Genomic DNA, 23468 nt, shown 5'->3' with positions numbered 1-23468 from the left:
TCTTCTTATAGAGATATAAAGCATCCAAGGGGCATTTCACCCAAGCATCTAAATACATGACCTCTTACTGAACCTGCAGTGTGATGCATACATTTGTATTGTTTAGGTGAGAGTTGCAGAGGAATAATAGAGATATTCGCCTCGTCTCCACCGTATTGAAACGAGACATCATCGGCTTCTCGTGTTTGAAGGGCCAAAAGAAAGCATGACCCTACTGATGGACAAGAGGCTCTCCTGAGCTAGCCCGTCATGTGTACATCCTGTGCCATCACATGCCTCCTGTCCATGAGTATATGCATGCTTCCTGTTAAAAAATCATGACATATTTTTAGTGAGAATTATTCCACTAGTACAATGAAAACAAAGCAGTAACATCTCAAATAAACCACTCTTTGTAGCCTTTGAGTTAGTGTGTGAATCATTTTGTAAAGTCAAGCAATTCAATCTAAACACATGCAATAAACGTAATGCAATGGCAACAACAAAAATCCCCACCCTGTAAATGACCTCATTCCATTCATGGTCAGCCAAATGCATACAGTAGTAAAGTGAACAGCTTCCCTTGGCAGCTTAGTCATTAAGACATCAAACGGTTCATTGTCTCCAACTCCTAAATTCCAGCTGAAAGCAGAGCAGTGTGTAAAAGAGACTCAGAAGAACTGCGTCATCTAATCCCACTATGGCCTTTTCTCTATTTGGCAAGAGACGTGAAGCTGTAGCCCCGGAGACACTCGTGTTTTAGAGACACAACTTAAGTTTTCAGCCAGTAAGCATCGAGCATGTCAAGCGTGAGAGCGGCATGTCAGTAGCGTGACAAGTGTGTTCAAAAAAGGATGCTGAGACATCCACATAATGGCCACTGTCAGTAAAACCATCACGTTAGTAACAGTGTTAGCGACATTATTCTAACTATACACACACACACACACACAACTCAGTGTGTAAACTGGTGAGTGTGTTGCAGGTGAGGCGGCAGGGCGAGGCGGACGCAGAGCTTCAGTGCCCTGTCATTTGGGCTGTGGTATCACCGCCACCACAGAGGCGGCCAAGCCTCGTCTTAGTCAGGGGTGGCATGGAGGGCAAAGGGAGGGGTGGCACGGCCCAGATGCCCCAAAACAGCCCCTTAGGGGATGTGGGGTTAGACACAACATCTGAACATACACAGACCCGCAGATGAACCGGGAGCCAGTCACTGGAACCCTGATGTCACTGGGTGATAGAACAAGGATGCGTGACAGGGAGTTTATAACATGGTAGTGTAAAGAGAACTTGATACGGCGTTGGACGTGGGGTCTGGTTCATTCATACGAAAGTTGCTCACTGGCACATGAAGCCAAAATGGCCTTTCTATCAAGAACAATAATATCCGGAGTGGCGATAATTCGCATCTGTGGGCCCATAGAGCATGCGCACTTTAAGCCCCGCCTCAAATCTGCTCCGTCATGGCAGTCTGGTCTGTAGGGCAAGTCTTTTTGGGCCCCGATGGCTTCACGGACTGACACAAAGTGATGTTCCAGTATATGGAAATTAAGACAATTTGCTTGAAATGTTCTTACTAAAGTCACTACGTTGGTTTATTTGAAGAAAGGAGAATGTGTTAAAACAGAAAAAAATAAGGAAAATAATGTGTAAACCAAAAATAGAAAAGAAAAAGAATAAACTAAAATGTAGGGCTTAGGCAGCCTGATTCTGGCCACATGACTGGTCAATAAACTCGACTGACCCAGCAGACTTAAATTGCACTAAGTAAACCACAGCCATACCAAGCCCAATGACTTGTCACATTGGCGGACGGAGTGGACTCCCAGCACAGGCCTGACCTCACCAGGGTAAAAATGGCAGCGACAGTCACCGTTAGATGGCCCGTGGCTGCCGGGCTTCAGACCGCTGCGGTGCTGAGCTGGGCCGAGCCGGGCCTATTTAAAGCCTCCCCTTCAGAAGGTTCCCGTCTGTGTAACTGTTTAAAAAGGGCCGAGCAAGCTTCCTGGGGGCGGTTACAGGGGGGCTTTATTTAGACGTCAACTTCCTGTTTGCAAACGTGCCTGTTTCCCAGAAAAGACTGTGCAGAGAGGGAAGTTTTCCCAAGTCTAATTACATGTATGTGTATGGCTCGGGTCGTGGTCATAATCGTTCACTTCTGGCTGACAGACAGCTCGGATCGTGTCTGTTGTTGTTGCTGCAATTTCAATTGTGAAGCTCTGATCTATAAATGGTTTATCAACTTTTCTAGACTAAGTTTGGTAAATATGTCGATGTGTAAAACGAAATGTATTGACAGTTAATTGGAGTTAAATGTCAACTGTTATTTTTCTGATATATACAAATCAGTCATATTCACTTATTTAAGACTTGATTAACCTTCACCTGTTGGAAGCAAGTCACGCATCAGTTGTGGATGAGTTTCTTTAAACCAATACAGCAGAGGGTTACAGATCCAAGTGGCAATGTTTCTTCAAGAAAAAAATACAGTAAGTACGGAGTGCTGATATAACAACGCAAACTTCCAGACATGTTTACATTTTTATAAATATGGGCATTTTCTCTTATGATGAGTCGGATTGGTCAAGGGAAATGGATGTTTTGCCTGATATCACTTCTAATTTGCTACCTAATTATCTTATGTTTGTCTTTAGTTGTAAAACAAGATGTAGGGTCTATCTTGTATGAATCACTATCATTTTGCTCAATCTTTATTTTTTATTATAAATATATTCTTTCTAGTTTTTCATTTGCAAATACAACCATACACACATGTGTATATTGCTTTTAGGTAAACCCATTTTTAAATCTGCAGCCACGCTGATAGCATTGTGTCCAATGAGGGTGGATTGATAAACCATGATGTAAATTGGATCCTTTTAAGGAGTTAGGGGGAAATATGCTCCATCTTTATAGATTTCTAGAAGTAGAATACACAATATAAACAATCCTTTTTTACGCTGTGAGAACCTTAGACAGTTATCTTAGGGGCCATAAAACTCACTTTTAGAATGGTCTAAATATTGTGCACTCGAAAGCAAACACAGAGCTATGAGAAACAAAGCATCCCTATTGTGTTCATAGCAGTGTGTGTGTGTGTGTGTGTGTGTGTGTGTGTGTGTGTGTGTGTTTCTCTCTTAGTCACCTCTGTGTAACCAAGGCTCCAACCGACCCAGGCCGAGCTATGCCAAATAAAAACCAAGCTGTCAAAATCCAGCTGACCAGCCACTCTGGTGGTCTGTCCCACACACACACACACACACACACACACACACACACACACACACACACACACACACACACACACACACACACACACACACACACACACACACACACACACACACACACACACACACACACACACACACACACACACACACACACACACACACACACACACACACACACACACACACACACACACACACACACACACACACACACACACACACACACACACACACACACACACACACACACACACACACACACACACACACACACACACACACACACCGTGATGAGGACTTTTTGTAGGCAGGGGCTTATTGGAAACATATTGCATGCCACAGTTGGGAACCTTTGGTCAGGATCACTCTGAAGTGATTATTTACTTAATTACATCACGACTTGATAATGATGATATTCATCATATGGAGCCTTCTGGAATGCCAACAGAGAAACAGAGAATGGCATGAGAGAAATTAACCCGATGATATAAGAGGTACAGTGATGACGTTTTTTCTTTAGGCCTACACTGAAGTTAGCCTTGACAAAAAACAATGCAATGTTTCCTTTCTGAAGTATGGCAGAAAATAAGATCTTTGGCAAACAAACGTTTATGGTAATTAGACGCTTTGTTCAGCAAAATAATCTTAACAATTAACAATTCCAAATTGGTTTATGTCACCACGCTAAGCTAATGGCAGCTAATGTTTGGTTGTTGACGAATAGTAGTTTTATTCAGACACTTGTTAGCAACTGTTGTTTTTAAAAGACCAAAAGCTTCGGACATTCACGAGTGGGCAGTTAGCGGTATGTTGTAGAACAAAACTTCAGACATCTGAAAACGTGTTAACAAGAACTACTGGCTTAGTAAACAAGGTGAGGAGAAGTTTTAAAACGCCAACTGATTTCTGGGTTTTAGGACTCATTCCTGAACCACTCTATTCCTGTTGCCTCGGTGCTACCCAGTGACAGAGACATCTGCACGGTTGCCAGGCCAACTAGGATGTAAAACAGGATGCTAGCTGTGGGCCGCAGAAGATGTTGTGTGTTATGGACTCTAACACACACATACACACACACACACACACACGTCTGCCCATCATCACTGTGGTAGGGCAGAATGACTGTGTCCGCAGAAGCCTCGCCAGACCCAACTTTCCAAACGCTATTGGAATCACCCCACTGAACGTTAACGCGAACACACACAAACACACACACGTCTTGCACATTCTTACACAGAGCGTGGAACCGACGACAAGTCAAATAAATAGAAATGCAGTAAGTTCAGAGTTTCCTCCCGTCCACGTGGTCCTCAGCTTGAGTTTATTAAATCATCGGTTATGTAGGAAAGTCGATCACCATAGTTACCACAGCTGACATCCATAATATCACCGTCAATTATCTCTGCAGGACGCTGCAGGAAAGGAGTCAATACTGATGTCACAACCACACTGACAGTGTTTTAGGGCCCGATTACATGCAGCGTATTATTGTGTCCAACTGCTTTATAGGGTATAATGAACAAATTGAGACATTTATGGAGCATGAAACTGAAAAACTCATTGACAATTGTAATGTGCATCACTGAGGCCTTTGGGTTTCACATTCATGCACTTAAGCCAGTTTAAATGACAGACAAAATGAGTTAAATATGGATTTGTGGTTGAAATGTAGCAGCGATATACTGTAGCTGAGAACATGGAAAGAGAAGTCAACAAGTAGGCAATTTGTTCTCATTAAATTGAGAGTGCAACGTATGAATACGATTACAATGCGATCTTCGTCTTACTGCATGATGACAGACAATTGGTTTAACATAGATTTAGTGATGGATTCAAAACATTTGAAAAAGTAGCATTGAAGTCATTTGTACCGGTAGTTACTTGGTTGCTGTTAGTAAATCACACACTGATGGTGCAGCGGCGTACTCACTGTAACGTATACTGTATTTGCGTTTTTCTCAGGGGGTACTTGGCTGAAATGAAATATTATTAGGTTCATATTTGTATTTAGTGCCTCTTTTGGGACATGTCTCCATTCTTTAATGTTCAAAAGAGTTTGTATTGTGCTCATACTGCCTGTGCTGCAGCACCTCTTTTCACCCTCTGTCTGAAACCAGAAACCAGTCTGCTCTGAAGCTATTTTTATATCGTTACAAATACGAACAGGAAGTAATGTGAGAGCCATTTTATGAATAACAAAAACAATACAATGCTCAGCCTGCTGCTTATCTTCTAGTAAACATTCCTGATTGCTTCGTCACACAAACCAGACATTCAGTACAGTGTGAGACTTTCTACTCTCTCTCTGAGAAGTGTAAATACACGCTCAACAGGCAAACACACACACCCCGTACGCAGACAACACAGCCTGTGTCTGGTGCCCTTGTTATTATGGACGTTCACATGCTGAAGCACTCACGTATTCCTGTGTGTGTGTGTGTGTGTGTGTGTGTGTGTGTGTGTGTGTGTGTGTGTGTGTGTGTGTGTGTGTGTGTGTGTGTGTGTGTGTGTGTGTGTGTGTGTGTGTGTGTGTGTGTGTGTGTATGTGTGTGTGTGTGTGTGTGTGTGTTCTTGCTGGTGGTGGAAGTGATTTGGAAAGAATGCAGTGGAAAGGGAGGGGCGTCGCGGCCGTTAAACCAGCAGGGTCGGGCCTCACATGAAAGCGCAACGCTAACAAGGGCGGATGCTAATTGAAGAGCCTCCCAGCGTGGTGTCACAAACACACAACCACACACACACACATTCACATCATTCTTTGCAACAGAACATATACACATACGGTCAAATGAATGGCGCTTTTAAAAGAGAAAGAGAATACTAGGTTTGTGTGTGGATATAAACAAACCTCATGCCAGTTTTTTCTGTCTGATTGTCTTTGTATGAGATCCCTCGATATGGTCATGGTGGGGGGGCAGCTTAGCTTCTTAGCAGCAAACTGCTGCAAAATACTTTGGTTAGCCTTGTTAGCCATCCTATTCCCAAAATGTGACTTCAAAGCAGCTAACACGACCAACACTGTAGGCAGCAGAGCTGGGGCTATTTTATATTTTAGAGCATAATTTAACATATTACTGGGTGGATTATTTTTTTTAAGTAACATGAGGCCAGGGCACTAAAACTGAGTCGTTGCCCTGATGTGACAGGATGTGACGATGACAGTGATGAAATAAGCTATGTTTATATAGATCCATCACATGTGGACACAACATGTTGCTTTACACGAGGACAGTTTTAAGCTAGTGAATTGGGACATCCCTATTGTACAAATACTGAATACAAGATAACAATATCCAGCCAAGTCTTTTTACAACATTATCGGGTAGAAATATATATTGCTTATCCAAAGTAAATGGGTGCAGTGATATGAACAGCGCTTTAGTAAAAATGTTTTTGTACCAAATTAGCATTAATAATGCAACATTTTGTCTTAAAGGGGACCTATTATGCTAATTTCCAGGTTCATATTTGTATTTTGTTCCTCTACTGAGACGTGTCACCGTGCTGTAATGTTCAAAAAACCCTCTATTTTCTCATACTGCCTATGCTGCAGCACCTCTTTTCTCCCTCTGTCTGAAACCAGAGCCCAGTCTGCTCTGATTGGTTAGCTGGCCGGCTCTGTTGTGATTGGTCAACCGATGTCCCAACCTTTAGCCTATCATGTACAATGTGTTGGCGTGATAGCCAATAGAAGCGCGAGTGTTACATAGTTATGTCACTATGTTATGGAAGTAAACAAAGGAGTCCAATGGAGGCATTTCAGGCACAACAATATATATAACACACTACAGGGAAGGGAAAGCCCCAAAAAGCATAATTGGGCCCTTGTATGTTTGCCTTTGTGTATTTACTTTATTGCATTCAGTTTATATAACATATTTAAAATGAAATCTCCATAATTATAACCATTTATCACTATTATTTTTTTTAGTGTACGGAGGACTGGATTGCATCCACCACTATTAAAAGAATCCAGAACACACACACACACACACACACACACACACACACACACACACACACACACACACACACACACACACACACACACACACACACACACACACACACACACACACACACACACACACACACACCACACACACACACACACACACACACACACACACACACACACACACACACACACACACACACACACACACACACACACACACACACACACACACACACACACACACACACACACACACACACACACACACACACACACACACACACACACACACACACACAGGGCTGGATGCTGCTGTATATGTGGCAGCAGCAGCTCTGTGAGAGTGTTTGGTATGTCAGGAGCTCACCTGTTCTTCAGTGATGAGTCCAGCGTGTGTGTCGTCGGCGCAGTGCAGAGGCAGACTCTGACACAGCTGTCCCAGCAGCATGGCCACTTCCTTCATGCTCCGCCAGCAGCACACCAGCACCATCTGGGCTGTCACTCTGTAGCCCTCCCCGCCTGAAGCCAACACACACACACACACACACACACACACACACACACACACACACACACACACACACACACACACACACACACACACACACACACACATGCAGAAAGTGACACGGAAAAAGTTTGATCACTTTTATTACCTCATAACTTCAACTAAAAGATGTGTTTGTTTTATTATGCAATATGCCAAAGCGTTGTTTTCAATGGAAACTGAAGACGTCCAGAGTAACGTCTTGTGCTAGTTTGTGTGGTTTATGAAACACACATTACACAGAGCCATTTGACTTTCTTTATCACGGTACAGTCACAGTGGCTTAGGTAATCATGTCATATGATTCATTGAAGTATTGGACCGTGCTCTGTATAAACATACCACACAGAAACGAGGTCAAACAGCACCCCCATCAGGACATTAAGAATACTGTACTCACAAGCAGAAAGGTTGATGGACGAGCGTACGAAGTCTGACACTATGGACCACAAAGAAAAGAATAATGTGTGTTGGTAAACTCCCTTTGTTTAAGAGACAGCAAGGACATCATTAAACACCACATTTGACAGAGCAAAACATCGAGACCAACATTTAGTAGAAAAACTCAAATCTGTCATTATTGATTTCACCTTCCAACTTCTCTATCTCAAAAATACAGGCTTGGCACACTGTCTGCATCTGTCATGGTCTTTGTCCACAGTTCTACCGATAGTGATACTAATGCATCGTGTCTGGTTAGGGAGGTTATTAAATGCATATTGCTGCATGTTGCCGGTGGGATTGGCTCTTAAGAACGGGCCTCGGAGAAGCAACATTTGAGTTTTTCCTCCAATTGAGACAAAATAAGAATCTTCGGAAAAATGAAACGTAAGCAAATACTTAAATAAACCTCAATTGCCCGTCAACTGTTAAATATGTTGACAAAATGGTCAACCTACCTGTTTTCTTTAGCACACTCGCATGTTCCCGTCTCTTTTCCCTTATGCAGTATGTTTACTGGTATTGGTATGTAACTGGAATCAGTAGAATGATCTCTATCTCACCGGTGTTCAGTGACGGTGTGTGTGTGGTCTGTGTTTGATCATCTCCAGTGTGTGTGTCCAGCTCTCTGGCGCTGGTGAAGAAGTCGTTGCTGTCTCTGGGCTGAATCTCCTGCAGGATCCTCTGCAGACCCGCTGACGTCTCTGTCCAAACACACACACAAAAGATGCTATAGTAAAGTGGAGACGCAGCATCACCTGAGGCCAGGCGGAGAGGTGGGATTACCTGAGTCTGTATCCATGGGAATGAGTCCCTCTGGGGAGGAGCTCTGGACTACAGGGGACACCACGTCAGACATCCTGTAGCACACAGCGATCAGCTCCGACACCACACACCTCCACTGCTCCGTCTGGATTAAAGTCCTAAACACACACACACATTTAACAATAAAGTGTGTAACTGACAGGGTGAGCAGAGCGGTCTTCAATCAGTCTGAAGGGGTTTATTTTGCCGTTATGAGCAGCTCACTGCATGTTATCCCGCTTAATACACAGCTACTGATTGAATACATCAATAATTTGACTCAACATACTCATTTAAACATGATGTTAGTGATTTAAAAAGGAATGGTATTGCACACGCTAAGAAAGTTGTCCTTTCTACGCACAGCAATGGTTACAAATCAGAATCTACAACGGTAACTCAAAATGACGGCAGCACTGATTGTGTAACTGTCCAAGTCTGTTCACATGTTCTGCTCCATGAACCAGTGTTTAATACTATGTTCCTGTAGGTGTTTACTTCCTGTATGTCTTCTGCTGGTCTATTGTCCAGCTCTCTGAGTCTCTTAACCTCTTATCTTCTCTTGCGCTGGTTTCTTTTTATGTCATTTTCCAGTAATATAAAATGAATATTCTAAAAGTATTCCACAGTGTTTTCTGATGGAGGAAAGCTCAGAGCGCCCTCAGCAAAGGCCTGCTATCCCTAAGTCAAATTGTATAGCAGAACATCCAATCAGAATCGAGTATTCAACTAAGCTGCGGAATAAGGTTGTGTATGTGTTTGTGATTCGTGTGCTCACTCGAAGTTGAGAGGCTGCAGGACAGCAGTGATGCAGTGGGCTCTGCCGTAGAGAGGAGAGGAAGCAGCTGCCTGCAAGAGAGAAGCCTCCGCCCTGCGAACCTCCGACTGCAGACAGCACAGCAACAGCCGCACCACTGAGGACAGAAGAACAAAGACATATTATTCTTTTGTTGTATTCAGTGAAAACACACAGATATGTATTCGGGCAATGCATCTTGATCTTACCAGCCAGGGTGTTGAGCTCCAAGATGACTGCCTCAGACGCGTTAGGTAAGGGTGAGGGGGGGTGGAAGGGGAGGCCCTGCTCCTGGGCGCAGTGCAGCAGAGCCTCGGTGAGGTGGGGCTGGGGGAGCAGCAGGTGGAGGAGGTGCGCTGCTGATACGCTGTCAAAAGGCTTGGTGCTGGTGCTGAGGGCCAGAGCAGCCTGGAGCACGCTGCGGATCTTCTCCGGCACCTCACAGCATCAAGACCAAAGTGGAGTTAGTCAAAGCAGTTTCAAATGCAACACAGACGAAGTTGGTCATTGTGCTTCACGACACAACCACTGGAATGTCATTTCTACCAGTTACTGAAGTTGGAACAGTATAAACATCGCAGATATATTCAATTAAGGACACTTTATACTGTTGCCCTTGCCCTTGTCTGAAATGCAATATGATTGTAATCATCATGCATTATCGTATTTGTACTGTACTGTAAGAACTCAAATACGTTTTGTACTTTAATCATATTTGAAGTTACTGGTCATAGCTTCAAGTAACTAATACAAAATATCTTAAAATATATGCAAAAACAAAACTGTGCAATTAGAATAACTTATGATTATAGTGCAATATATATAGTATTACAATTAGTGAAATGATAATACACCTGCAAAACAAAAATTATCAACAATGGTGAATTATTGACCTGATAATATATTATTAAATGCTCTATGCTGTAATTATTTTTATAAAGCATTATAAAATATGAGTTATATAACTATAATTAACCATAATCAGTGCTATAACAAGATTTGAAAGCATTATACAGTGGGGCAAAAAAGTATTTAGTCAGCCACCAATTGCGCAAGTTCTCCCACTTAAAAAGATGAGAGAGGCCTGTAATTTTCATCCTAGGTATACCTCAACTATGAGAGACAAAATGAGAAAAAAAAAAATTATTTGCAAATTATGGTGGAAAATAAGTATTTGGTCAATAACAAAAGTTCATCTCAATACTTTGTTATTTACCCTTTGTTGGCAATGACAGGTCAAACGTTTTCTGCAAGTCTTCACAAGGTTTTCACACACTGTTGCTGGTATTTTGGCCCATTCCTCCATGCAGATCTCCTCTAGAGCAGTGATGTTTTGGGGCTGTCGCTGGGCAACACGGACTTTCAACTCCCTCCAAAGATTTTCTATGGAGTTGAGATCTGGAGACTGGCTAGGCCACTCCAGGACCTTGAAATGCTTCTTACGAAGCCACTCTTTCGTTGCCCGGGCGGTGTGTTTGGGATCATTGTCATGCTGAAAGACCCAGCCACGTTTCATCTTCAATGCCCTTGCTGATGGAAGGAGGTTGTCACTCTCACGATACATGGCCCCATTCATTCTTTCCTTCACACGGATCAGTCGCCCTGGTCCCTTTGCAGAAAAACAGCCCCAAAGCATGATGTTTCCACCCCCATGTTTCACAGTAGGTTCTTTGGATGCCACTCAGCATTCTTTCTCCTCCAAACACGTCTTGTTGAGTTTTTACCAAAAAGTTCTATTTTGGTTTCATCTGACATTCTCCCAATCCTCTTCTGGATCATCTAAATGCTCTCTAGCAAACTTCAGACGGGCCTGGACATGTACTGGCTTAAGCAGGGGGACACGTCTGGCACTGCAGGATTTGAGTCCCTGGCGGCGTAGTGTGTTACTGATGGTAGCCTTTGTTACTTTGGTCCCAGCTCTCTGCAGGTCATTGACTCGGTCCCCCCGTGTGGTTCTGGGATTTTTGCTCACCGTTCTAGTGATCATTTTGACCCCACGGGGTGAGATCTTGCGTGGAGCCCCAGATCGAGGGAGATTATCAGTGGTCTTGTATGTCTTCCATTTTCTAATAATTGCTCCCACAGTTGATTTCTTCACACCAAGCTGCTTACCTATTGCAGATTCAGTCTTCCCAGCCTGGTGCAGGTCTACAATTTAGTTTCTGGTGTCCTTTGACAGCTCTTTGGTTTTGCCCATAGTGGAGTTTGGAGTGTGACTGTTTGAGGTTGTGGACGGGTGTCTTTTATACTGATAACGAGTTCAAACAGGTGCCATTAATACAGTTAACAAGTGGAGGACAGAGGAGGCTCTTAAAGAAGAAGTTGCAGGTCTGTGAGAGCCAGAAATCTTGTTTGTTTGTAGGTGACCAAATACTTATTTTACAGAGGAATTTACCAATTAATTCATTAAAAATCCTACAATGTGATTTCCTGGAGTCTTTCCCCCCATTCTGTCTCTCATAGTTGAAGTGTAGCTAGGATGAACATTACAGGCCTCTCTCATCTTTTTAAGTGGGAGAACTTGCACAATTGGTGGCTGACTAAATACTTCTGTAAGTATGTTATATGATGCATTTTAGATATGGGTGTGATGTAGAGTGTTACCAAAACAATACATCACCAACCAAAACAAACTAAACTGTTCTATAACAACAAACAAATGTCATCACATTATAAGACATCATTAAATCTAATACTAACCTGTAATCCAACAGCTGATGGTGGGAGTTGCCGTAGTAACATTGAGGCCAGTTGTTTGACTTCCAGGAAGTTGCTGGCTACGCTGTAGAGGACGTTCTGAGCGTGGGCGGAGGTCACGACTTCACCGAGGGCAAACACACCTGAGTCTGAGGGGGAAACAGAGGCGACACTATTATTTAAAAAGTTGCCAAGCATCGTCGTCAATAAGTTGTCCCTGAAAGTCAGACTGATCTGCGTGTGCAATGCATGTTATTGAGAAATCTCTTCATTGTGTATAAAACCTGGTATTTGTGCACAGTTGCAGATAAATATTAGGCAAGACAGATATTATAAGGATTATACTATATGCAGAATATACTTGTTTTATTGTGTTAGGAGAACAATTCAAAATAACACAAGAGCATTGTAAAGTCCAAAAGACAACATTTATGGAAAAAAGAATGGGACATTGTCCACTCATGTTCTTATAGCAAGACACACATGTGTTGGCCCTGTATTGTAATCTGCAGATTGAACCAGAAACGGTGGATCTAAAACTGCCAAATAGAAACAAAACAGAAATCTCTTTTAGTAGATGATGTATGTTCTGCATTGGATATGCTTCTTTAGTATGTTTAAGAATAAATATGACTGGAATTACTACAGCAAATTGCAGATGAACATTTCGTATACAGGGATTAAAGTAGACACATTGGACTATCCCTCTCCCAATTTAGACCCAATGTACAGTAGCATATTTAACATTCGGACTCAATTATGTTACCCGTAGTAATACTTTCACCTTCTTTTAAACCCTGTTCTTATTGCTTGCATGCAATATCATTGAATTGAATTACTTGATAATCTTTCATTACAGTGACAAGCATTTGCTTTTGTGACAATAATAATAATATATATATTGTATATGCTGTAACAACTGTCATAATTAGTGAACTTTAGTCAGTCATGTACGAGGGCTGCTGATGAAGAGTAGACGTACCAGAGCTGAAGGTGAAGAGCTCGCCCAGGAGACACAGCAGCTGGAGGGCCATGAGGCACTTGGAGAAGGACGCTCCAGGAAGCAGAACCTCCAGCAGGCTCACACACAGCCAGCGCAGGAACTCCTACACACAACTAGCCTTTTAGTTCTTTCAAAAGAGGAAAAAAGACTGTGTGCTCTGCTGTGTTCATGAGTGTGGTTCACCTCGTACTGATGGAGTGTGTGCTGGTCTGCGGCTCTCTTGTCCGGATCTCTCTCCTGGCTCATTCTCTTCTGCAGCAGCAGAGCGCTGTCCTTCAATCTACACAGCAGCTGGACAGGAGAGGATTTCAAGCTCCATTTAGTAATACAAGTTTTTATTTCATCATCCAATTGTGTCATCGATTTGGCCGTGCAGGATAAAAGGGTTGTTAGCACTGAGGATCCCTTTGAATATGTCCTCATACAATGACTGTAGGTTTCCATCTGAGCCTTAGAATGAGCTGAGAAACTTAGATCCATATTTAAATAAATATTATGCAACAGCAAAAGTCAATGCATGTAAATGTCTGACCTTCTTCAGCAGGCTGACTGTCTGCTGTCTGACGCCTGGTGCCTGACTGTTGAGATTATGCGGCAGGAAGCAACGGATCAGGTCCATTTCCTGAGGGGTCAGGGCTTCGGTGCTGCGGAGGGTCTCACACACCAACCCCAAGGCGTCCATCCTCACCTGGGGTAACAATTGTATATTTACATTAGATACTGAAAATGTAAATAAAGAGTCATTTTTTCTTAAATAAAGTCATTTTAACCAAAATGTAGACATATTTAGAAAAACGTAGCTTGTGTGAGTGATTGTTGCAGTTTTAAATAATAGGATTTTTCAGAGATGGAGTCATTTTCCAAAATAATTCATTTGATTTGTTGAAAAATAAGTCATATTTGATCGGAGGGGTTCTTTCAATAGGATATCTACTCTGTAACACGTACAGTGAGAACAAAGGTTTTACACATGAGGGTTCAGACACTCACTTGATCATGTTTGTGTACCAGTGCTTGTTGGAGCAGGGAGAGGGGCACCAGGCCCCCCCACAGACCCTCCTTTGAGGACGGAACGACACCCTGGGCCCGGGCCGCCCGCAGGCACGTCATGAGAGCGCCCAGTGCTCCTCTGCTGCCCGAAGGGCCTGTGAGGACAGAAACACGGCGTTCAGAGAGCGACCACTCCTTTGTTTGATGATGCTGTTAGAGAATGCTGCCACTGTAGCCGTGGAGAGGACGTGTTTACTATGTTTACACCACAACAGGATGCTTTGTGGAGCGAAGAGATATTCATATGCAGCTGATGTTATGGGACAGACAGGCCTGTGTGTATTTTGGTTTGTGTTTTGTATTTAATTTAAGAATATGTAGGCCTAAAGCTCAGGGAAATTATTTGTCTTAAAATATAAGCCTCGAGTAATATTGATTTATATATTAAATATGTATTTATTTAATAAATATTCATTTATTTTAATATTTATACGGCTTTATGTGCAGGTTTATTAATTATATGTACATCCCATACTTCTTTATGTATCATAAATCTTCATGCTTTGATGATATCATTGTTCATATAGCCTATAGGTTTTCAAGTTCAATAAAAACAAACAATATTTCCGGAGTTTCTCCAAACGTCCCTCACGGACACATTGAGCAGCAGCACACATTTGAATATTTGAGTCTTCACCTGTGCTGCAGGGCGGGGTGTCCTGCAGGGCCTGCACCATGTGCGTCAGACTGGACGGGCTGCAGCGGAGCAGCTTGGGCAGGAAGTAGTCCAGGATGTACGTGGTCTGGTCCAGCTTGGCCCGGCACAGCACCAGCAGCAGGGGGGTCACCCACGTCTTGTGCCAAACCTCCATCCACGCCTCTGAGCCCGTGGTGTCCACTGCACCCGCCTCACTGCCCAGCTGCGCCTTGTGGCTGACGAACAGCCTCTCCAGGAGGTCGCTGGCGTACGGAGACAGGTTCTGGTCCCCCATCAGGCCCAGGAGACTAACAGGCAGCTGGGGCTGGACGTCCAGCAGGTGCCTAGCCCCGTAGAGCTCCACCAGGCAGCTCAGGGAGCCGTACTTCCCCCTCATGTGCCACTCCAGCCCCAGCAGGCTGAGGGTGAGCTCTGTGATGTAGGAGTCCTCAGCTGGATCAAAGATGGAGGAACATGTGTGCTGATGGAGGAGGAGGAGGTTGCGGAACAGCGCGCGGGTTTGGTGGCGGACGCCGTCCAGCGGGTGCTCCCAGTGGGAGTAGATGTGCTCCAGCAGGCGTTGCTGCAGCTCAGAGCCTCCGCTGAGGGACTGTTGGAGGCGGGGGGGGCAGACCTGCCTCTCCCCCTGCAGGCAGTCCAGAGCAGCGCTGCTCCACAGGGTCAGCACCCGAGACACCACCATGGCTGTACTGGACTCCTTTATACTACAGCAGAGGGGTACACATTGTTTACGCGTCAGAAACACTTGGAACTTTCAAAGAAGGTACACACAAGTAGCCACTCTCAGTATTACTGGTGTATTGCTTTTATCTGCTACATTTTATCTACGTGCATGTTTTACAAGCAAGTTGAGTAGGAATGCGATATTATTTGTGATATTTTCCATTAACAGTTTTTTTTTTGTCCTTTAATTTAAATGTTCTGTTTTTTGGAAGAAATTAAAAGTATATAACGTGTTTAAATATTGAATTTTTGGAAATGAAACATGAACTCACTATGGGCGCCCAAGTGTACCTTGTTTGATACAGATCTTCTTAAAAAGATGATCATTTTAATTCATTTTTCAAGGATGATGAAAATAATGCTTAAAAATGACCATTCCCTTTAATATCTCCAATCAAGTCAAAAGGATCGCAGTAACTCATCGTTTCCAAACTGCAGCCATTGTGGGCAGCATTATAATGTGTTGCTTTAAATGACTTTTGACTCTACTTGGGAACCTTCTGATATAAGCAGTCAGTACTGATTGGGGATCAGTGTACCTGACGTCCAGATCCAGCAGAGTGTTGGGAACCAGCAGCAGCAGCTGTTCCCACTGCGGCCCGGGCAGAGCGCCCTTCCAGCTCAACATGGCCAGAGCCCCGTGACACAGATACAGAGAGACCCCGGCGGGGCGAGCGCTGCTGCACAGACCCTCACACCTCTGCTGCAGCCACCGAGGGGCGGAGTCTAAACCCTGTGCTGAGCCACGCAGCAGACTGCACACCTGAGGAACAGTTCAACGGAATGAATATGATATTAGCAGCTTTAAACATGCACCATTATAAATATGTATATCTTATGCTATTTCATTGGTACATCATTTACTTATTCCTGCACTTTATTAACAACATCATGTCACGTGCACTATTTCATGTATTTTTCTTTTTATGTCGTAAGTGTATTGTATGTTGCAATGTTGGAAGAGCCCTAGAAATACGCTTTGTTTTTACTTTGACATGTATTTCAAAGATACACAAGTCAGAAGAAAATAGTAATTGTTCTCAAACATTTGTGTGAACATGTGAACAATCCAGAATTCTAAACAACGACCACAACTCACCACAGAGGCAACTTCATCTCCACCCCCCATGGCAGAGCGGATCAGTAACACTATAGCCATGCCCGCTGTACTCTGGACTGACTGGATAAAGTCCTCTATGAAAGGAAAAGGAACAGGGGGGGGGGGAGTGAGAGGAGAGTGTGTACGCACAGGTATTTCTGATTTCAACTTCTGGAGCAATGGGAAAGTGCATGGCTCCATCTGCTCCTAAGAAGCTTCCAAGAGTCCTTTGTTCCCTGAGTTAATGACTTCTTCTGAGAAGTTGTAATAACTGCTTAGTAAGGGTGGACCTTGACGGATGTCTCTGCATTGACATGAAGGCAGATCTTCATGTCTACTTCCATCAGCTGGGTCACTGTACATGTCCACGTGTTTCCACTATTTACCAGACACGATAGCGACATCGGTTCTTTCCGTTTGTCATTTTGGCAACATCTGGTCCTGGAGCAGTTTTGAACAGAAATACATTTACTAAGTTATGGTTAGGACTCAGTAAAGTGTGCAGGTACTTTCCATTTATTTAAGCATGCTGCTTTTTACTTCTACTCCATAACTCAGAGGGAATTCGACTTTTTACTCCACTATAGTTCTTTGTTTAGTTTTGAAGATTCAGGTTCATATTAACAAAACACAATATAATAAACAAATGTATTATGCATTATTATAGGTAAAGATCTATTTAACTGTATTCATCCCTTGGAGAAAGTAACAAGCGACACAATAATGCATCAGTCATTATAATTCAATATCATTTTATAGGATATTACTTGATGGATTGTTTTGGTCAATTTGATGCTTATACTTTTGGACATTTACAATTTTCAAATGTTGAATGCAGGTCCTATTTTTTTAGTACTTCTAAATTCTGGTAGTTGTATGAGGGTGGTGGTGTGATCCCCAGAGGGTCTCTAGTTTTGCCCTGGCTCTTACCATCAGTGAGGATGTGTGTGTAGCAGCCCAGCAGGCTGCTCAGTGTGTCCTCCAGCTTGGTGTGTGTGTGTTGAGCCTGCAGCGAGGAGCCGATGGTCTCCTGGGACCTCTGCATCACCAGCATGGAGGCCTTCACTGTCGCCAGGCAACAATACATCAGCTGGGCCTGAGCGATGTGACGTCCTGTGAGACCACTGGGACAACAGCAGGGGGCGACAACAACAAGGTATATACAGGATATTCAGAATCACAAGAAGATGATTTATCCTGAGGAAAATAATGATGACAGTAGATTCGTTTTAGAATAAAAAAAGATCAAATACAATTATATTAAAAATATATATCTATATATTTGATGTAAACATAGAAAAATTGCATTATGATTTAATTAAATAGAATATTTATATTAGCATAAGAAGCTAAGTATAAATGTGCACATTGTACTTCATTATATTAGAACAATCGTTACGTAATATGTGTATATTACAAAGTATGCAGTGGTGTATAACTATTCATAAAGATATACAAAAACACTGAAGAAAAGCAGATTATGCCTGTATACCTGTTCTGATGAAGATATTCACTCAATCCCTTGTGAAGAAACTGCATCACTAAATAGAGGAGAAAGATAGTTCATGACTGGCTTCTTTAGAAAAAGAAAAAAGGGAGACATTTCTAATTCCTGGGACACTAACCTTCAGGCAGCAGTTTGTTAATGCACCTCTCACCTGGAGGACATGTAATGCAGTTAGTCTACAGATTGATTTGATAACCGTTATCTCAAAAGTAGAACAATGCTGGAGTAAAGGTAAAGACGACCCCCCCCTTACCGAGAGTGAAGCCATCCAGACAGGCAGTGATGGTGTCGGTGATGTGTGGGTACTGCTCTGAGGTTGGGTTGGACAGACAGTCGGACAGACAGGCGGACAAACTGTGGACAGTCTGCTCCTGTAGCCAGGCGGGCACTGAACCTAAAGCACTGAAGATATCAAAACAGAGACATGGTAATAATCAGGTTATCAAAATGATGTTTGTGATATTTAAGGTAAATAGACCAAAATATATTTACTTTTTTATACAGAAAATATGACTTTCATGATTACTGATAACAATGAAAACAAATTGATAACACTGGAGATGACCGTTTGCACTAATCTGAAAACTGATATGGAATTGACATTGCTGTTACGTTGAGGATTCAGATTTATATACAGTTTATTGATTAGAAACGTTTCTTGCTGTTTGCCATTTGAAAGAAGACTAAAATCAGCCAAACAAATACTGCTTTTCCCACTAGCATCATATGAAATCTCCTTATAGTCTCAATCTTGTTTACTTGTAGCGATGCGTTTCAAATTAAAATCCTAAAATGTAGCATTGTACCTGGCGATGGTTCTTCGCAGGGGGTTCTTAGCCTGCAGACAGGTGTAGACTAGAGTCAGGGTGTGCAGACAGGACCCCAGAAGAGCTCCATCAGAGGGCTCTTCACTCAGGGCCTCCAGCTGGGACCCCGCCTGGAGAAGTATGGACACACAAAGGTCTGTTAAAGGTCCCATGTCGTGCTTTTCCAGTCATTACCCGTCCCCTTGTGTGTTATGTAGCTTTTTCTGCATGTGAACGGTCTGCAGAGTCACAAACCCTCAAAGTGCACCCTGTAGCGAGTAAAGCTCTAACACAGAAAAGACCTGTCTGTGCTGCCCCAGAACGCCTCGTTGGAGATTTTTATTTTTCCATTGTTTTCTTCTTATAGTGTAGTAAGTACAGTGACGTATTGGGTATAGTGACGTAACGTCTCTATACCCAATAGAGTACACACACACACACACACTCAATCTTTTCTCAGCTGCAGCTCCGCGGATTTCTCAGCCTGAACTCAGCCTGAGACGGCGAGACGCGGCGGGGCTCGGCCTGGGCTTGTTCTGAGCACACGCAGCCTCACAGCCAGGCTGCAGGTGTGTGTGTGCGAGGAAGTCCGGTTCAGGCTGGGTTTCGCTGTGTCTCGCAGATCCCCCGCAGCAAGCCAGCTCACACTGTCCGCAGCAGCGAGCCTCGCAACGTCCCGCCAACACGGCACCCAGACCCTCATCTGTTTGTCATTACTGGTGTCATTTTCTGGTTGCTAACGCCATTGTAACACATAATCACTGATATTCCGCTGTAACGGTGGTGGACTCATCAGAACAGAGTGGGCGAGCTGACCAATCAGAGCACAGTGGGCTCACAGGGAAGGGGGGGGGGGGGGGCAGGAGCTCCAACAAGCCGTTTAAGACAGAGAGTGAATACACATACTATACAGAGATGCTGTATGAGAAACCAATGTGAGTTTGGAAAATTGCACAATATAAATCTATTCTAGTAGACCTCAACAATGGAATTATGATCAGTAGAAATGGCCATGTCATGGACCTTTAAAGGGGAGCTATCATGCCAAATGTACCTTTGTACGTCTTTTATACATGAATATGTGTATATGGGAACTCACTAAGAGTCAGAAAAACACAACACTCTCTCTTTTCCCCCGTACCCAAAATCTCTAAAAACGGGGCTTTAACGGATCTGATACAGACTGATGCAGATTTGAAAATAGTCTGACATCAGTGACGAGGAGCTCCGCCTATATGGCCAACTCTCCATCAATCAGGGGAATGAGAGGTTGCCGTGGCATGGTAACAGCATGGTAACATGACGCTCTGCCCCCTCCTCTGCAGGGGGGCGTGGTCAGCTGCAGCGCATGCAAAGATGGGGTGGAGGAGAGCAAAATAGAGCGAAATGAGGCATGGCTAAAATGCATGATCTGTTTGGTATTTTGAAAAAGAAAATGTATAAATATACCTTATATAGGTATGGCCCTACAATATATTATTCAAATATAGCATGATAGGTCTCCTTTAAGCTACATTCTTGAAATCTAAGTTATTTCCCACTTTTATTTATCTTGTATTCATGTTGAAGATTACATTTCTCTGTAAACCAACCTTTATAACAAGCTGGATCTGCTGCACCGGCTCCGTCAGCTCCAGGCAGGACTGCAGGGTCTGTGCCACCTCCCTGACTCCATCCTCTCCTCCGCCCACAGAGAGGGATGCTGGAAAAATCACAAAGAATACAAATGAACCCAATTACATTTATATTAGTAATAAATACTCCTTATGTGCACATGAATAAACACATGTGTATACAACTCAAGTATGCATTTGTTTTCCATATGTAATAGTTTTTCTAATTATTAAAAACACATTTGAACTATTATTGTCTGTATTTATGTGTGTATTTACAAAGAAAAGCTATTTTTTATTTTTTAAAGTTTCCTTTACATATAGTTTTATAGTATTCATGTGTTATAATTTATTTGCTTGAATAAATATTTAAAATTATGCATTATTTATGTTTATAACTGCTTGTTTACTTTTCCTTCGTTGAAATGTACTTTTTCAAAAATATGTTTTTAAATGTTGTCATTTGTATATTGCACCTGCAATGGTAATTATAAAATTATAAAATTAATTCATATTATTTTTAAAATGAGAAAACTACTCTACTAATGTTTCGTATTGTTTACGTCTGTAGTTAATGTATTATATGTGTTTTCAATCGTTATACTAATGTTCAGAGGGTTTATACTACTTAACACTACAGTATACTACTTCACTTTTTGATATATTTCATATGTACCTACCTATACTATACACTGCACACGACTGCTTACTTTTTACCTCTGGTTAGATGATAACTGCATTTTCAGTCTTTTTTTTCAATTAAATAAACTATGAAGGGGTGTGTGGTACACACACCTGTGCTCTACTTCAGTCCTTTGGTCACATTACCTATCAGCTTGTGTAGTTTCTCCTCATCCAAAACCACAGCCTCTACTTTGGCGCTCTTCCTCTTCTTCACCACCATGGCTGTTCCCTGTATGAAGTGAGGAGCAATAATAGTTCATTCATTCACATGACTGTTTATCCAAAAATATGCAATTTACAAAAGTTAGAACTCCACCATTTGTTCAGTTTCTCTATTTGTCACACACACACACACACACACACACACACACATATTTGTCACGCGGTCCTTGCATATTTTACTTTACCTTGGTTAAATGTAATAGTACTGTATGCTAGGACTAATGTTAGCCAGCAGTTATTGCTAGCTATAGCACTGAGTCTACGTCCGAAATTAAAAAGGGAGACACAGGTAGACAACACTCACACGGTAAAACAAGGAAACGCTCACAAAGAAAAGAAAAGGAACAACTATATACAAGTTATTTGTTTAGGTAGCTAGCATTTACCTCAATTCAGCATAAGGTTTACTTGGTTTCAGCTGGTAGGCATCTCAAATTCATGTAAAGTCACTTCCGGTAATGATTTTCAGAATAAACTTCATTTAAAACATGCCTAATAATAACATTTAAATTCCAATTTATATGGAACTTTTTGAGTTTCTCTATTCTTCATTTAATTACATGACAAACATACATTGTGTTGTGTGACATTTGCCGCTGTTTCAACTACTTGAGTATCTTGCAACTTTACATTTGAAGCCACACTTTTAGCTTCCTGTATTGTTATGACAAGCTTGACCAATCCATGGTCCATGCTGCACATGTGAGACGTCACGTCCGACAAATCGTTACACGCCGCCCTCAGAAGTTTGTCAGGCCATAAAATAGCGCTCCAGCTATTCATTGGTGGAAAACACACGTCAATATTACCCATACTTCGTTGTTGTACACTGCTGAGAAAACGCCTACCAAAAATATGATTGGACGTAATTGTGCGAAACCCCGCCCTCTACATCCGACCCGTCTCCAACTTTTGCCTGAGCTTGAAATGAAATCCTTTGGGCACGAGAGAAATTCACCGTTTTACTCATGAATTAAGACTTTCACAACAGGAATAACAAGAAATGTGTTGATGCTGGAGTCGACATGGCGTGAAGTCCTTTGAGTAGTAAATATCCATCAAATATTCTCAAAGGTAAGTCGAGAATTTGGAAGAAAATTGCAGTGTTTTAATTTAGTTATAATAGGAAACGACAGAAAGTTCTTTGGCAGTCTTTTTGCTGAGTTTAGTTTCAACGGTGATTTCAGCAATTCATCTTTCTCGGAAATCCGCTATTTGAAATTATGAATATACACAATGTCTCTACTGTTTGCCATTACTCACAAATTCACTGTATATGAAAAAAGAAACAAATATGTTATTTTCGTCTTTTGCTTGAAGGTGTTCACTCTTATGTTATGTAAACAATATCCCGTAAAAACTGAAAACCCCAAAGTACGGTTTTATTAAATTAAATTATTTTTTTTAATTAAAAAAAGATTGTGACATCACAGAAAACAAACATACATGAGCTATATATAATGTGTCATAGTCTGTGTACATTATATTTAAAGTACCACAAACGATTTGAAGTTACAGTTTTTACTCCGAGTTGCTCACTGTTACTGTATTAATCCATACATCCTGAAATGATTTGAGGGAAGTTTGCAGCATTCACAAACACCTTTTAATACATAATAACCCAATGTTTAGGGTACTTTTTATTCCAGTC

General features: G+C 42.2%; 1 protein-coding gene across 1 annotated transcript in view; it reads right to left on the bottom strand.

Moving 5' to 3' along the window:
• The window catches only part of LOC117459754 (tRNA (32-2'-O)-methyltransferase regulator THADA-like), a 141955-nt gene extending 119688 nt beyond the window's left edge, over window positions 1-22267 (bottom strand). The window contains exons 1-22 of the mRNA XM_034100852.2: window positions 22204-22267; window positions 21740-21824; window positions 20891-21000; window positions 19299-19429; window positions 18746-18894; window positions 18611-18643; window positions 18478-18526; window positions 17916-18109; window positions 16986-17080; window positions 16426-16649; window positions 15143-15867; window positions 14446-14600; window positions 13988-14143; window positions 13639-13746; window positions 13435-13558; window positions 12456-12601; window positions 9965-10193; window positions 9738-9873; window positions 8942-9078; window positions 8719-8859; window positions 8115-8153; window positions 7535-7686 (exon numbers count right to left, since the gene is read on the bottom strand). Of these exons, the coding sequence (XP_033956743.1) occupies window positions 7535-7686; window positions 8115-8153; window positions 8719-8859; window positions 8942-9078; window positions 9738-9873; window positions 9965-10193; window positions 12456-12601; window positions 13435-13558; window positions 13639-13746; window positions 13988-14143; window positions 14446-14600; window positions 15143-15867; window positions 16426-16649; window positions 16986-17080; window positions 17916-18109; window positions 18478-18526; window positions 18611-18643; window positions 18746-18894; window positions 19299-19429; window positions 20891-21000; window positions 21740-21815 (3309 nt within the window). The 5' untranslated portion in view covers window positions 21816-21824; window positions 22204-22267. The remainder of the gene's footprint in view (window positions 1-7534; window positions 7687-8114; window positions 8154-8718; window positions 8860-8941; window positions 9079-9737; window positions 9874-9964; window positions 10194-12455; window positions 12602-13434; window positions 13559-13638; window positions 13747-13987; window positions 14144-14445; window positions 14601-15142; window positions 15868-16425; window positions 16650-16985; window positions 17081-17915; window positions 18110-18477; window positions 18527-18610; window positions 18644-18745; window positions 18895-19298; window positions 19430-20890; window positions 21001-21739; window positions 21825-22203) is intronic.
• Window positions 22268-23468: the final 1201 nt, after the last annotated feature.

The sequence above is a fragment of the Pseudochaenichthys georgianus genome, chromosome 15 (genome assembly GCF_902827115.2).
Source record: "Pseudochaenichthys georgianus chromosome 15, fPseGeo1.2, whole genome shotgun sequence".
NCBI classification, from domain to species: domain Eukaryota; kingdom Metazoa; phylum Chordata; class Actinopteri; order Perciformes; family Channichthyidae; genus Pseudochaenichthys; species Pseudochaenichthys georgianus.
This window is presented reverse-complemented; position numbering and strand designations above follow the sequence as displayed.